Source organism: Corvus moneduloides, chromosome 5 (assembly GCF_009650955.1).
Source record: "Corvus moneduloides isolate bCorMon1 chromosome 5, bCorMon1.pri, whole genome shotgun sequence".
In the NCBI taxonomy this organism is placed as follows: domain Eukaryota; kingdom Metazoa; phylum Chordata; class Aves; order Passeriformes; family Corvidae; genus Corvus; species Corvus moneduloides.
The window spans coordinates 41,323,411-41,335,721 of NC_045480.1; the positions used below are offsets into that span (position 1 = coordinate 41,323,411).

Below are 12,311 nucleotides of genomic sequence, written 5' to 3' on the forward strand. Positions count from 1 at the left end.
TCCAAACCAAAATAATTTTAACGCTTGTCTAAGACCAGCCTGTACAGCAGGATTAGCCTGAAATCAAACTTTAGGAGTGAGCATGTATTTTATGTATAAAAATATTTAATAGAAGCACTGTCCTGCAAGTTGTACTACAGAATTTTCATCACTTCTTCCATTTACCATGAGATCTACTTAATAACTATTTTGAGTATTATTTTTACATAAAGTAGCCTTGATAGTTTAAAGAAAGGAGTAGCATCTTTATTGCAGAAAGTGACAGTGTCTCATTCGGTGTTTAAAACCAGCATAACTCTCCTCTTCCTTCTAGTCAAAGTTCAGTAAAATTAATCCCTCTGAGCTAATCTCGAATTTCTGTGGCTCCTTCAGATGCTAGAGCTGAAAGCATAAATACATAATACACAGAATGAAAAGCAGTGACATATTTAAGCCATACCTTAATACTCCTTCCATTTGGTCTTTGTTGTAGCCTTTTCCACTTTCACCTGCAGCAGTTGCATTGCTCTCCTTCGTGCTATTGGGCTTACTTTGATCACTGCTACTGGCTGGTTTTCGGCAGTAAGCGCCTCCCCCAGCAGTACTTCCATTCTTCATAATAGCTTCCAACAAAACTATAAAAACAACAGTATTATCATAGTATCATTACAGGTATTAGTGATTAAGTCAGGGCTCCCAAGTACCTTAAATGAGAGCACCACATTACAAGACTAGCTGCTACATCCTCCTTCCTTATTGATTGTCACTATGCAAATGTTTCTGAAGCCACTCTAGCAATTCCTTTTCATGGCAAGACTATGGAAGAGTGTTTCAAAATTAGTGACTGGACTCCTCCCCTCCATCTCTGCCAAGGTAATGTAACACTGGAGAGAACTTGTCCAGCTGCTTTCATTTCTAGATGTTTTTCAGAGGCACTGAACCTGTGCCTTGGGGTGAAAACATCTGAACACCTGAATAAGCAACTGTAAATTGAAGAAGAGGAACTAACCTTACACTCTATAGAAACTGCAAATTATTCCACACAGAGATCAAGCCCATCTCCAAGACATTTCAGTTCCTATAGTACATACCTATCTGTAACCTGAGTCATTAGTGCCACAAACTGACGCTCTATTCCTTCCAGGCAGTATCAGCTGAAATTCAAACCACTGTTAAAATGCCACAAAAAGTCAGGACCAGTAAGTACATCCAACTCAAGACCTGAATCTTGAGAACCAGTTGGCTTTTGCTAGTTCTTGAAATCCTCTTTCATTCCATGTCCCAGCAGATCCCAAATTTAGCAGTCTTAATAAACATTATACACAAAGTCTGGTTTTTCTTTCTATATATAAGCCTGTATTTTGGGGGTATCTGTCTTACCAATGAACCAGAAACAATACTACTCTAACATAAGGGACTGCACACAAAGCATAATATAAATCAAAGATTATTAAATAGTCCTGCTTTCCTGAAAACAGATTCCTTCAGAGCAAGATGGCAAACTACATAGGCCAAATTTGTTTCACAAAGAAAATTAGTTACTATCTGCATTAAAAATGCACTAATAAAAACTGCTAAGGAAAAATGTCCCGTGCACTGTGAAAGCATAGCACTTTCTTCTAGAAATCCAGTGGGAAGAATCCTTAAGAATTTTCTCCTAAATTAAAAAAAAATTCTCCTCTGCCTAGCATGGTCTTTCCCAAGAGCAGCAGAAAACTGGGATCCTACACATCAGAGCTTGTATCTCACAGGAAAGAAAAGTGGTGCTTTGTTGAAAAGGAGAGTGATCACTTCTTAAAAACTCGCCACTATTTACTTTTACATTCGCTTAGTACTGAATAGCTACACTCAGCCTGAACAAGAAAGTCAGCTGACTTCAGAGCTGGTCCTGTGCTCTGCCCGTCTCTGCAAGACTCATGGATTGATCAGATCAGGCTCTTTACTGCAGATATAAGGAAAAAACTAAGCTTTAGATCTCTACTTGTAACTGAGGGGATGCTTTCACTACAAATGAAATCTGGAGCTTGAAAACAGGAGAGCTACAGTTGCATTATGGATTATAACTGAAGTACATATTTAATATTTGCAATACTTTATTCTAATATCCTCCATTGTGGCATATAAAGTTGTGAGGTAAATGAAGTAATAACAACTCCAACGAGGTGACCAGGTCTGCAGATTAAGAACTAATCAAGAACAGAGCTTTGAACAGACAGTGCCCTCAGAATGAAGCATTTCAGCCCAAATGTGCTCCAAACAAGTGCTAACAGAAAACAAAACAAAAAAATAATTACACTTCTATCCAGTGAATATGGCATTTAATAATGGTATCACATAGAATCCTATTGAACATGTGGCACTCTTGAAATAATGCTTACTCAAAAGTTTTACACTTCCTAGTTTTATATTGGTATTGCTCTAGAAATTTCTCATCCCTGCACCAACATTTGTGCAGAACCTGTGGGAGCAGAAATGGCAGAAACACAGGCATGGGCAACAGTTTGCATTTTTAATATCCAATGTCTCTTCACAGCAAGTGTAGCTCTAAGTCTCTTAATGAACAGGTTTGGCTGCAGTATACTTTGAACATTACTAATCACCTTCTCAGACCTCATAACAGAGCTGCATTGCTGAGAATACAATGCAGGATGCTTAACAAAAATAAAATTCAAATACATCAGCGTGAACTTCTTAAAATAGCAGGACACAGCATATACAAACATACTATTGTTCTACACTGAAAAAGAAAACCACACCAAGGGTATAGGGCCATTGTTTTCTTCAAATAAAAGATACAGTTGAGATAGTCAGAAAAAAATCTGACTCCTCCATGAATTGCTGGTGGTAAAACCAGCTGCTAGAATTGTAGTACTAACAGTGTACTAAAGAAAACTTCTGTTGTGCATCTAGTATTTCAAAATAGGGCACACAGGGAACCAAAGACTTATTCTGTTAGCAGGTAAGACAACAAATCTTATCTCTGATTGTGTCTGAAGCCTCTCTTGTGTGTACTATTACCTGCTGTTGAATGAAAGATCCTTGGACTACATTTAATTCCATCATGCATTGAACATGACCTCCCCACACACTTTCGCTAATGGAAGAACTGTTTAATTCAGAATTTGTCCTAATGCAACAACCTAAAAACTAAGCTGACATGCTCCCAAAAAATTTGTTTTTAAAGGCAGCATCAGAAACGGGGCAAGAAAATCTTAAGAAACACTGAAAAATAAAGTTTTCTTTAACATTGTTTTCTGCCTTCAAACAGAATGGCACCTAAGTTTGAAAAGGACATCTTGTCCTTTGTTATCTTTAAATCCACTCTTAAAAATCTTTTCCAGAAAAGCGATTAGGTTCCATTCAGTTGCAAGATGAATCATTAGCAAAAATCAAAATCAACCAATTTTTTGAACAGCTGAAGCGTAAAACGATTTTCTAGCAAAGAATGACGTCAACATGAACACTGCTACTATGAAGTCATTAGCTCACTATCATTAAATAAGCATTGACCTTACATTTCACACTAGTAAAGCCTTAAAATAGCACTGCTGCAGTCAGCGTATTTCAGGCAGAAGCTTTGTTTAGCAAAACCAAACTTCACTGACGACTGAACTAGTGCTGAATGCCCTTTAAATGTAAATGTTGCCAAAAGCAGATCACACATAGTATTGTTTTAGAGACAATAGTTAAAACCTATTCTCTGTCCTTTTGTAATCCACTATAACATCAGGAGGAGGAAGCTCCCATCAGTAAAAGATTCAGCATTACCATTCTCATTGCTTTTATGACTGACAGAACTTCATTTGTGAAATGGTGGGCAATTGTTCTCAAAATGATGCTAAAGGTACAACATATGAAGAATCTGCAGCTTCAGTGAGAAATTAGTTCAACTACCTTCTAACCCACACTCCAAAGAGAAAAATAAGTGAGCAGAGTGACAACTGGAGCTGTACCACATTGTCCTAGCACCATATAAAACCAACACATTATGACTGTAAAATAAGAATTTGTGTTAGAACTAAATGGGCTCACAAAAGCTTAACTGCTTCTTTCTCTCTGGTATGTGCTATCACACATTTTTAATTATGAATTATGGGTTGGATTTTTTTCTTCAAGTGGACTCCCCACTAAAAGGTGTCAATGAGAGCAAGTTAATTTGTTCTTACCCAATGTAAAATGCCAGTTGTATTTGTTGCACACCTTCCAGAACCTGTCCTGAAAAAAAGACATTCTGTGTCCTTGCACCTTACTGCACTTTTATGAGTGCCTTTAAGTGCCTCAAACTTTAAAACCAAAATAAATTCAATGAGTTGGTGTTGTTTTCAGAGGAAATGAGTTTAAAATACTTAACAACCTCCACAGCTAGAAAACTAAAGCACAGAGACTTACAAGTCTACAGAGTCTCCTAATTTCTAAGTACCTAGTTCAAATCAGGCCTATGGCCTGAATTTTTTCAGGAATATTAGGGCATCTGCAATTCTCTTTAGCTTCAGATGGAGTTTTAACTGCCCACCAGTTCCACAAATCAGGCCCTTGTTTCAAGCTGAATACCTGAAAAACAAAGCACAAACAATTAGCTGGTCACTAATGGAAACGGAGTGAACTGACTTATTTAACACCACAGAGAAATTCTGTGAAGCTTCTCTTTAGACACAATTCCCCAGATTACAGCCCACTACCACAAGGCCATCTTCTTTTCCCCAGGTCTGTGCCTGCCTCATTCGTGATTGACTTTGCTAATTTCCACAGTGAATGAAACAAGTGTCCTACAGACAATAGCCTAATTAGCCATCTATTTCTTGCACTGAATACTTTATAATGGTGGTTATGTAGTGGCAGTCCTACTTAAAAAAAAAAACCCAAATGCTCAAAACAAATCAGATGAAGATTTTTTCCTGAAAGCTACTCTAACTCTTATCTTTGAGATATAAAATTATAATAAGCTGTGTGAAGCAGATGAAGCTATTTGCTCTCCTTGGTGGAAGAAGCTGAATTGAAATCCTTTGCCTTCCTGCCTCCTGACCAACACAGATTCTAAAAAGCTCGAAGATTTTCACACATGTCATGTTCTCAAGCCACAGAAACGTAGGGGAATATGGCAACATCCATGCTGTCTTGCAGGAGAAAAAACAAACACTTGAACAATTAAACACTAATTTAAAAAAAAGCGCTGGTGAGACCTTCATTTATTGTTTGCATATAAAAAGTAGTCATGAGATAAGAGGCCCGAAAATATTCACTGCATCTTCTCACAGCAACTTCCAGTCAGGATTTTGCCTCAAACTTACATTCCAGAAATGGCAAATACTGAGGCCTTTAAGTGGTACAGCACACTGAAGTTGTTCCTACTCCTTCTACAGCATAGACCACGTAAGTGAGAACCAGAGGAATGCAACAAGTCCCTGCTGCGTCCAAAGGTGTTTTGAACTGACTTCTGGCACTGTGTGACAGAAAGACACCAAGACAGGTAACAGTTCTACATACACTGAAACCTTACTACTGTTCCTTTAAAAAAATTATTTCTAAACACCTTTTGCTCAAAAGATGCTAAATATTTTTCAAGTTTTTAGTACAGAATAGTCAGAAGAGCTAACTAAGTTTTAGAGGAAGCCACATATTCCATTTTCTCTAGAAAAGGTAAACCTGTGTGCAATTCCTGCGTGGCTACTGTACAACCAAAAGGGAACCAAATCCAAGAAAACCCAAACCACAAGTATATTTGAGAATGAAGACACAGTCCACTCTGGAGCTGCAGCTCTCATTGCAAGCTGTTAGAGAGGGGTAATTCACAGTGACAGAAGAGAAGCCAACCCAGCCTGTCTCGGCCTGGGGCCTGACATGTCCTGATGTTAATCGGGGCTAAGCCTCGTCTGTATGGCTGCGTTTATACTGATGGCTGAAGGGAGGAGGGGGAATGCAGGCGAGGAGCTGGGTCGGTCCTGGGAGACCCCCGCTGGCGCCGGGGGACGTAAACCCACTGCTCCTCAGCGCCTCACGCCAGTCACGCACTGGCGGGGGGAAGGCAGCTGCCCTGAGCCCTACTCCTGGGCACAGACTCCGGCCTCCTTTCCCAGCCGAGCCGCGCAGCCCGCCAGAGCCCCCGGGCTGGTTTTGGGGACCGGGTCCCGCTCGCCTCAGCCTGCAGGGCCCCCCCAGAGGAGGCCCCCCCCTGCGCCCGCCCTCCTGCGGGCCCCGCGGTCGGTCCAGGCTCGTCCCGACGGAGCCGGGCCGCGGGCAGCGGGAGCGGGGAGGGGGCCGGGCTTCACCTCGGGCCGTCTCGGTCGGGTAGAGCTTCTGCGCCTTGCCCAGGAAACGGAGGGCGCGGTCGCGGTTCCCGGCCTCCAGCGCCTCCCGCGCGATCCCGATGCACTTCTCGGCCTCGTCCCGGTTCCCCTCCATGGGCTTCTCCTTCCGCCGCCTCCGCCCGCCGCAGCGCAGAGAGAAGGGGCCCGAAGCCAGAGCGGAGGCGGGCGGGGCGGAGGGGCCGAGAGCGGCACGGGGCGTCAGGCGGGGCTCCGCTCACTCCGCAGGGCTCATCCCGCCGCTGCCCCGGCGCTGCCGCAGCCCCAGCGCGGCGCTCGCACCGGCGCCAGCCCGGCCGCCCCTTCCGGGCCCCGCCGCGCATGCGCCGCCCCGCCCGCCCGCGGCTCCGCTGCTGCCCGGCCTGGAGCGCATGGAAGGGTCGGGAGTGCTGGGATCGTCCCAGCCGGGAGCGCAGCCGCCCGCACGGCCCCGGGAGGGAGCGGGCTGCGATGGAAAAGCACCGTGCGCGCTGCCGCAGCACTGCAGCCCCGCACAGAAGTAAGAGGAGCCCACGCGGTGCCACTGCTTCCCGTGCCCTGACTATGCCCTAAGGTACTCATTAGCTCCTCGTAACGGCTCACTGTAATTAGTGACAATTACAACCCGGCAAGGACTGCTTAGCCGCGAAGGAAGCAGTCGGGTGCTGATCCAGGGAAGCACCGCAGCGCCAGAGGAGTGCAGTTAGCACAGGTCTAACCAGCGTCTCCGATCTAGGTCACCGCCTTCCAACTACAGTGCTGCAGCAGAGATTATTGTCTGCAAGATCTTAGGGACGCACAAGAGCCTGTTCACAGCAGAAGCATCTCCATTTGCAGTACTTCACTGCTGACTGCAGTTCTGGAAGGCAGGGAGCTTGTCACCTCCAGCCACACACAGTAACCATTCCCTTCCACCTCAACGAAAGGAGGTTTCCCTCACCACAGCAACCGGCAAGGCTTTGCTGTACGAAATGAACTGGCAGAGTGGAGGACAACTGAAGGTGTGGCCAGAAACCCCTGTAATCCACTGCTACTGAGGACTCTACTGCCTGACAGTTTAAAGGCTGCTGCAGTACTGCCACTGCTTTCATGGATGTCTGTCCAGAGCTTTTGCAAGCTGAAACAGTAAGAGGGGCCAGGCCCTAACGTGAAATTATGTGAAGCATGGAATTTCAATATCCCTTCACCTTATCTTTCCCTCCTCTATGACAGACCCTTTTCCTCTATGAAGGCTGACATTTGAGTATAACCTGGCCTTAAATAGCATCAGCCTTTATGTGACAACTTCAGCACACATCACAGCAGGTTCAGCTGGGAAGAAATGTAGCTTTACAGGACAAAGCCCTGTGCCCTTTTTTACTACATTTATTTACTAACGGCAGTATTCGCAGGCTGCAATTCGAGATGCCCCAAACCCAGAAGAAAGGGTTGTTAGTTACATGCTCTTGGAACAACTTCAAGAGCTGCACAGTGGAGACCACATATTTTCCAGTTAGTGGAAAAGAGACAAATCACTCTTGACATAACATTTATTATTTCCACTCTAGTAGATGAAAAGTCTGTACAAAACCAAACATTTCCTTTACTTAAACCAATCTAAAAACAGTCAGCTCAATTACAACCCACTACAAACACAATAGCTTCTTTGAAGCCATGGTAACACTTAAATACGGTTAAGACTTCAATGCAGAAATTTGGTTTGTTAGAAAGCTCAAGGGAGCTTTAGCTTCTCAAAGTTAAAAAAAGGCAAAATCGTGTTTCACAGATACAGTCCACTGGAATCACCAACACTGGACAAATTAAGTACTTCAAGTCCTGAGATAACAAGGAATCCTGGTATCCTTTAGACAGTCTTCTGTTGTCCTTTCTTGCCAATGAGGGACTTGTGGATATGTGGTATTACACCTAAGAAAGAACAACAATTAAGACCATGCTATTTCTTTTCAATGATTTCCCTAAACTTCATGCTTCAAATGAAAGGACAGTACTAAGGAACTTCAAATCTGTGACAGTTCATGCCACCCAAGTACCCACAAACAGCAAGCAATTGACATACCACCACCAGCAATTGTTGCCTTGATCAGAGAATCCAGCTCCTCATCTCCTCTAATGGCAAGCTGCAAGTGACGGGGAGTGATACGTTTCACTTTCAAGTCTTTGGATGCATTTCCTGCCAGCTCCAAGACCTGAGAAAGACCATTTTTCATCAGTTACACAATCAAGTGAGACCAACTGCACAGTCTTAGCTGTTTAATTCTCTGTTCCAAATACACTGTCACTGTTGGTGACACCAAGAGAGCACAATGAGTCTTTTGAAAAGGCTCCTCCTTTGGAGCTCTGAATTTAGTTTTCCCAATAATAGAGTGTTTTACAGCAGGTATGACATGCTGGAATAGCCCATTTTAGAAGTTTTTTCACACACTGCATTTTTCCTGCAAGTCACAGTGCAGGATCTGCACAAAATGCAAAGGATTTATATTTAATGGTCCTCTGATGATGCATGCACTTAAAACTGTCTCAAAGCACACGGAGAGTTCACAACCCAGTCCAAACTGTCAGATACAGTAAGCTCTGGTCGTTATGCCATTTGGGAGTTGACCAACTTGCTTGCACTCCTTGCAGGAATTTTACCTCAGCTGTCAGGTACTCCAGGATTGCAGCACTATAGACAGCGGCTGTGGCTCCTACACGCCCATGGCTGGTTGTCCTAGACTTCAGGTGCCTATGGATGCGGCCAACAGGGAACTGGAAAATAAGAGAAGTATGAACAGGCTGTGACAACAGAAAGCCTCTGCACAAAACCACATCCGGGGCAGCAGAATCCCAGTGGCAGAAGCACAAGCTGCATTTCGAAACTTGAGAATCCAGCTAAGACACTACATGCCAAACTCACATCAGCAACTTCACAATTTTCAGCACAAGCAGTAGCAATGGCCACAAGGGAATTATTTTCCCAGCTGCACAGATATGCAAATGTCTAAAACCGGCCGGATATTCTAAGGTCTGGTTTGCTATCCTTACATCATTCCAAACAACAGGCAGACAGCAGAGTGTGAAGGTTTCACACTGTACAGACCAACAGATGGAAGGCCAGCCTGACTGTCACTCATCCACGCCCCAGCCCCTGCTCACCTGCAATCCAGCCCGTTGAGAACGGGAAACTGCTTTGGTCTTGGTCTTCCCAGAGTCCTTCCCAGCTTTCCCGCCAGCCTGGCAACGCCAAGAGAAAAACAGGAGCTGACATCCCCCACCGCGCATGCGCCCCACCCCCGCCACCCCCACCCCGCGCACAGCGGCACAGGCGGCTGCGAGGCGCATGCGCGCCGCGCGCCGCCCGCCGCACCGCGCGGCACAGGCCGCTCCCCGTGCGCATGCGCCGCCGCCGCTCCCCGGCCCCAGGGCGCTACTGCGCGTGCGACCATCCCCCCTAACATCGCCTCCGCCCTCCCCCCACTAAGCCCGTGCGCGCTGCCCCCCCACCGTCAGCAGCGGCACGGTACTGCACCGCCCCGGCCCAAGCCACGGTCGCCCACCCCCCGAGCGGCCCCCGCGGCTCCTCACCATAGCGAACCGGAGCGCAGTGTCGCGCAGGGGAAGGCTGAGGCAGAGAGCGTCCCGCACGCACCGAACCCAAGCGACAGCACCAACCTACCCCGACCCGCCGCGATTCAAACTGCGCCCGCTCCCGCCTTCCCCCGGCCCTTTATATCCGCACCGCGCGGCCGCATCCGGGAACCCCGGCCCAGCCGCCAGCCAATGGCCACGGGCGGGGCGGCCGCTCTGCCCCAGCGACAACCAATGGCGGAGCGGGGCGGGGCCGGCCGCGCGAGGAGGGCAGCGGGAGCGGCCCCGCCCCCATTTAAAGAGACAGGAGCGCTGAGGGGGTGTCTTGGTCCTGTCACCCCCGGTGTGGGGGCTTCTCCAGCTTCAGCCCCCTCACAGGCGCCGGCAGCCTGCGCTGGGGATGGGGCTCCGTGGGGTCACCGGCTGGAGAGGCCCTGCCAAGAGTCACTCCACTCATTTACCCGGGGTTCTTTATCGCCAAGTTCCGCTCCGGCTCCGAGCCTCGCCTGTGTACTCAGATCGCACCAGAGCCGCCGCACTGCCGGCGAAGCCTTCTTTCCGCAATGGAGTTCATTGGCTTTGTGTGCTAAGCGCCCCAGGAGCAGCCTGAAGGAGATTATCTTCTTTCAGGGTTTGGGATGAGGGGCTCTCACACTGCGTTGCCGAGGACACGAGGCTGCCCAGGGGCGTCGAATAAAGCTCCCATCAACTCTTCAAGATTCCGGGGGTGGGGAAGTGCCAACAACTCTACACACGTGGGCTGCTTTTTATTTTTACCTCTAAGCAGGGGATGCACCAATACCTAGGGCCTCAGACTCCTTTGTGGTGCCAGATATTTCACAAACTACAGTTAAAAGCAGTTTATCACGAATTCTATTCCAAGTGTAACAATCAATGCAGTGCAAATTTCCTCACCTTGGGCACTTCGAATCCCTGCCTGTGTTTCCCTAAAATGAAGCCTTAACCTCCTTGGTTTTTCGGGGTGCCATTTTCAGTACATTATCATTTAACCTCAGAGCTCAGCTTAAGGGTGTTCTTGGTTAATCCAATTCTTTCAGCTTCAAAAAAGTAACAATTCACTGTGCTCTTCCAGAACACTGTAAGTCTGTGTTATCTGAGCGATTTGCAGTCCATTTGTGAGCATGCAATGAGCTCAGGGAGAAACCCTGGCCCTTAGATGGCTGAATAGCTGTTCAGAGGGAAGATGAGCTGGATCTGTCATGCACTTTAACAATCTGATCACAAACCCACCACTTTAGCAGGTGTAGCTTGTATTTCCTCTACCTTGATATTGAAGGCTCCTGAGCACAATTACAACCAGACATTTAAAAGGAGGTAGAGCTGAGGGCATAAGGCTCTCATGAGGATTCTGTCCTTGCTGTAACTTTTCCACTTTTTTCAGGTCTACAACAATTCAAATACTTTAGGAAGGTTTAAGACAGGAGGATATGTGCTGATCCCTAGAGCTTCACTTCAAGGTCTTTCGAGCTGTTCACGGAACTAGTAAAGATTTAAAACTTTGTGGCTCTTCTTCTCCAATGTCTGACTACAAATACTTGGTCCCCTGGCTACAAAGGACTCTGCTTGAATCTCTGTGCAGCCTAAGGCCACATCATCAGTGCCTTCAGCGCCCAGTTTCAGTCGGGCATTTAGTCCCAGCTGCTATTGCCTCAGGATGGGGAGACCTACTTCCAGGCACATTCACAGAGAGGCAGGACTGAATTGAAAGCAGACACTCCTACATGCAGGGATCTGGCAGTTTGTTTTTATGTAACTGTCTGGTGCTTCTGTCTATTTGAAGCATCAGTTGTTTATATTCTCCTTCAGCAAGAAAGAAGATAAGAGGGTTTGAAGAATTTTGGGGGTTTTTTTAAGTTTAAAAACAAACCTCAACATTTTACAAAAGCCTGCAGAAGTTAAGATTTCATTCAGCATGCTGTTTAAGAACAATTTCTGTTCAAAATCAAGAATCCATTTGCCCTTTACCTTGCAGGAAAAGGGAGCCAAGTTGCAGCCATAAGACCCCTGTGGGAACACCATTCAAGATGTAGGAAGAAAAAAAAATATTTTTCTCTTTGGTTTCTGTCCACAGAAGTGCTAGGAAGAGGAACAAAAAGGCCTCCTATGAGATGGAGATAATCCCTGCCACGGACATTCCCTGGTTCACACGTGAGCTTTCCCGACGGCTCCCTCTGGCTGTGCGCTTTCAGCTGCTCGGAGCTCCTTATAGCCGGGATTACGCAGGCAAGGCAGCCTAACACCAAGGGTTAAGCTAAAGCAAGGATGTATATTTACCATACAGATCAGGTTAGGGACATATCAGGTAGAGTACATGAAACTAGCCTCAGATCACCCTATGCCAGCTAACAAGACTCTCTCACAAGCACAACCTGAACTTCCCTCTCTGCTGTTCAAAGAGATAAATTGAAACAAACTTAGGTACACAGGAACAATCCCAAAGCAACTTCAGACCCAGCTGTTAGCACA

General features: G+C 46.3%; 2 protein-coding genes across 6 annotated transcripts in view; both read right to left on the reverse strand.

Annotated features, from left to right (window-relative positions):
* DNAJB14 (DnaJ heat shock protein family (Hsp40) member B14) overlaps nt 1-6,568 on the reverse strand; it is a 28,160-nt gene extending 21,592 nt beyond the window's left edge. For 2 of the 4 annotated variants that reach the window (XR_004240074.1, XM_032108537.1), the window contains exons 1-2: nt 6,246-6,568; nt 440-614 (exon numbers count right to left, since the gene is read on the reverse strand). Coding sequence is in view for 3 of the 4 variants with exons in the window: in XM_032108537.1 (XP_031964428.1) it covers nt 440-614; nt 6,246-6,378 (308 nt within the window). In the remaining variant the exon portion in view is untranslated. Of the gene's footprint in view, nt 1-439; nt 615-4,399; nt 4,531-5,267; nt 5,420-6,245 lie in introns of those variants that run through there. The other 2 variants (XM_032108538.1, XM_032108539.1) reach the window with 2 other exon arrangements.
* Nucleotides 6,569-7,771: 1,203 nt separating this feature from the next.
* LOC116444518 (histone H2A.Z) lies at nt 7,772-10,011 on the reverse strand. Of its 2 annotated transcripts, XM_032110012.1 has the most exons (5): nt 9,822-10,011; nt 9,393-9,470; nt 8,892-9,005; nt 8,317-8,446; nt 7,772-8,165 (listed from the first exon to the last, which is right to left on the reverse strand). In XM_032110012.1, exons 1-5 carry the CDS (start codon nt 9,822-9,824, stop codon nt 8,104-8,106), a joined length of 387 nt encoding a protein of 128 aa, XP_031965903.1. In that variant the 5' UTR covers nt 9,825-10,011; the 3' UTR covers nt 7,772-8,103. The 2 variants fall into 2 exon arrangements, with proteins under 2 accessions (XP_031965903.1, XP_031965902.1); XM_032110011.1 differs by lacking the exon at nt 9,822-10,011 and having other exon boundaries at nt 9,393-9,518.
* Nucleotides 10,012-12,311: the final 2,300 nt, after the last annotated feature.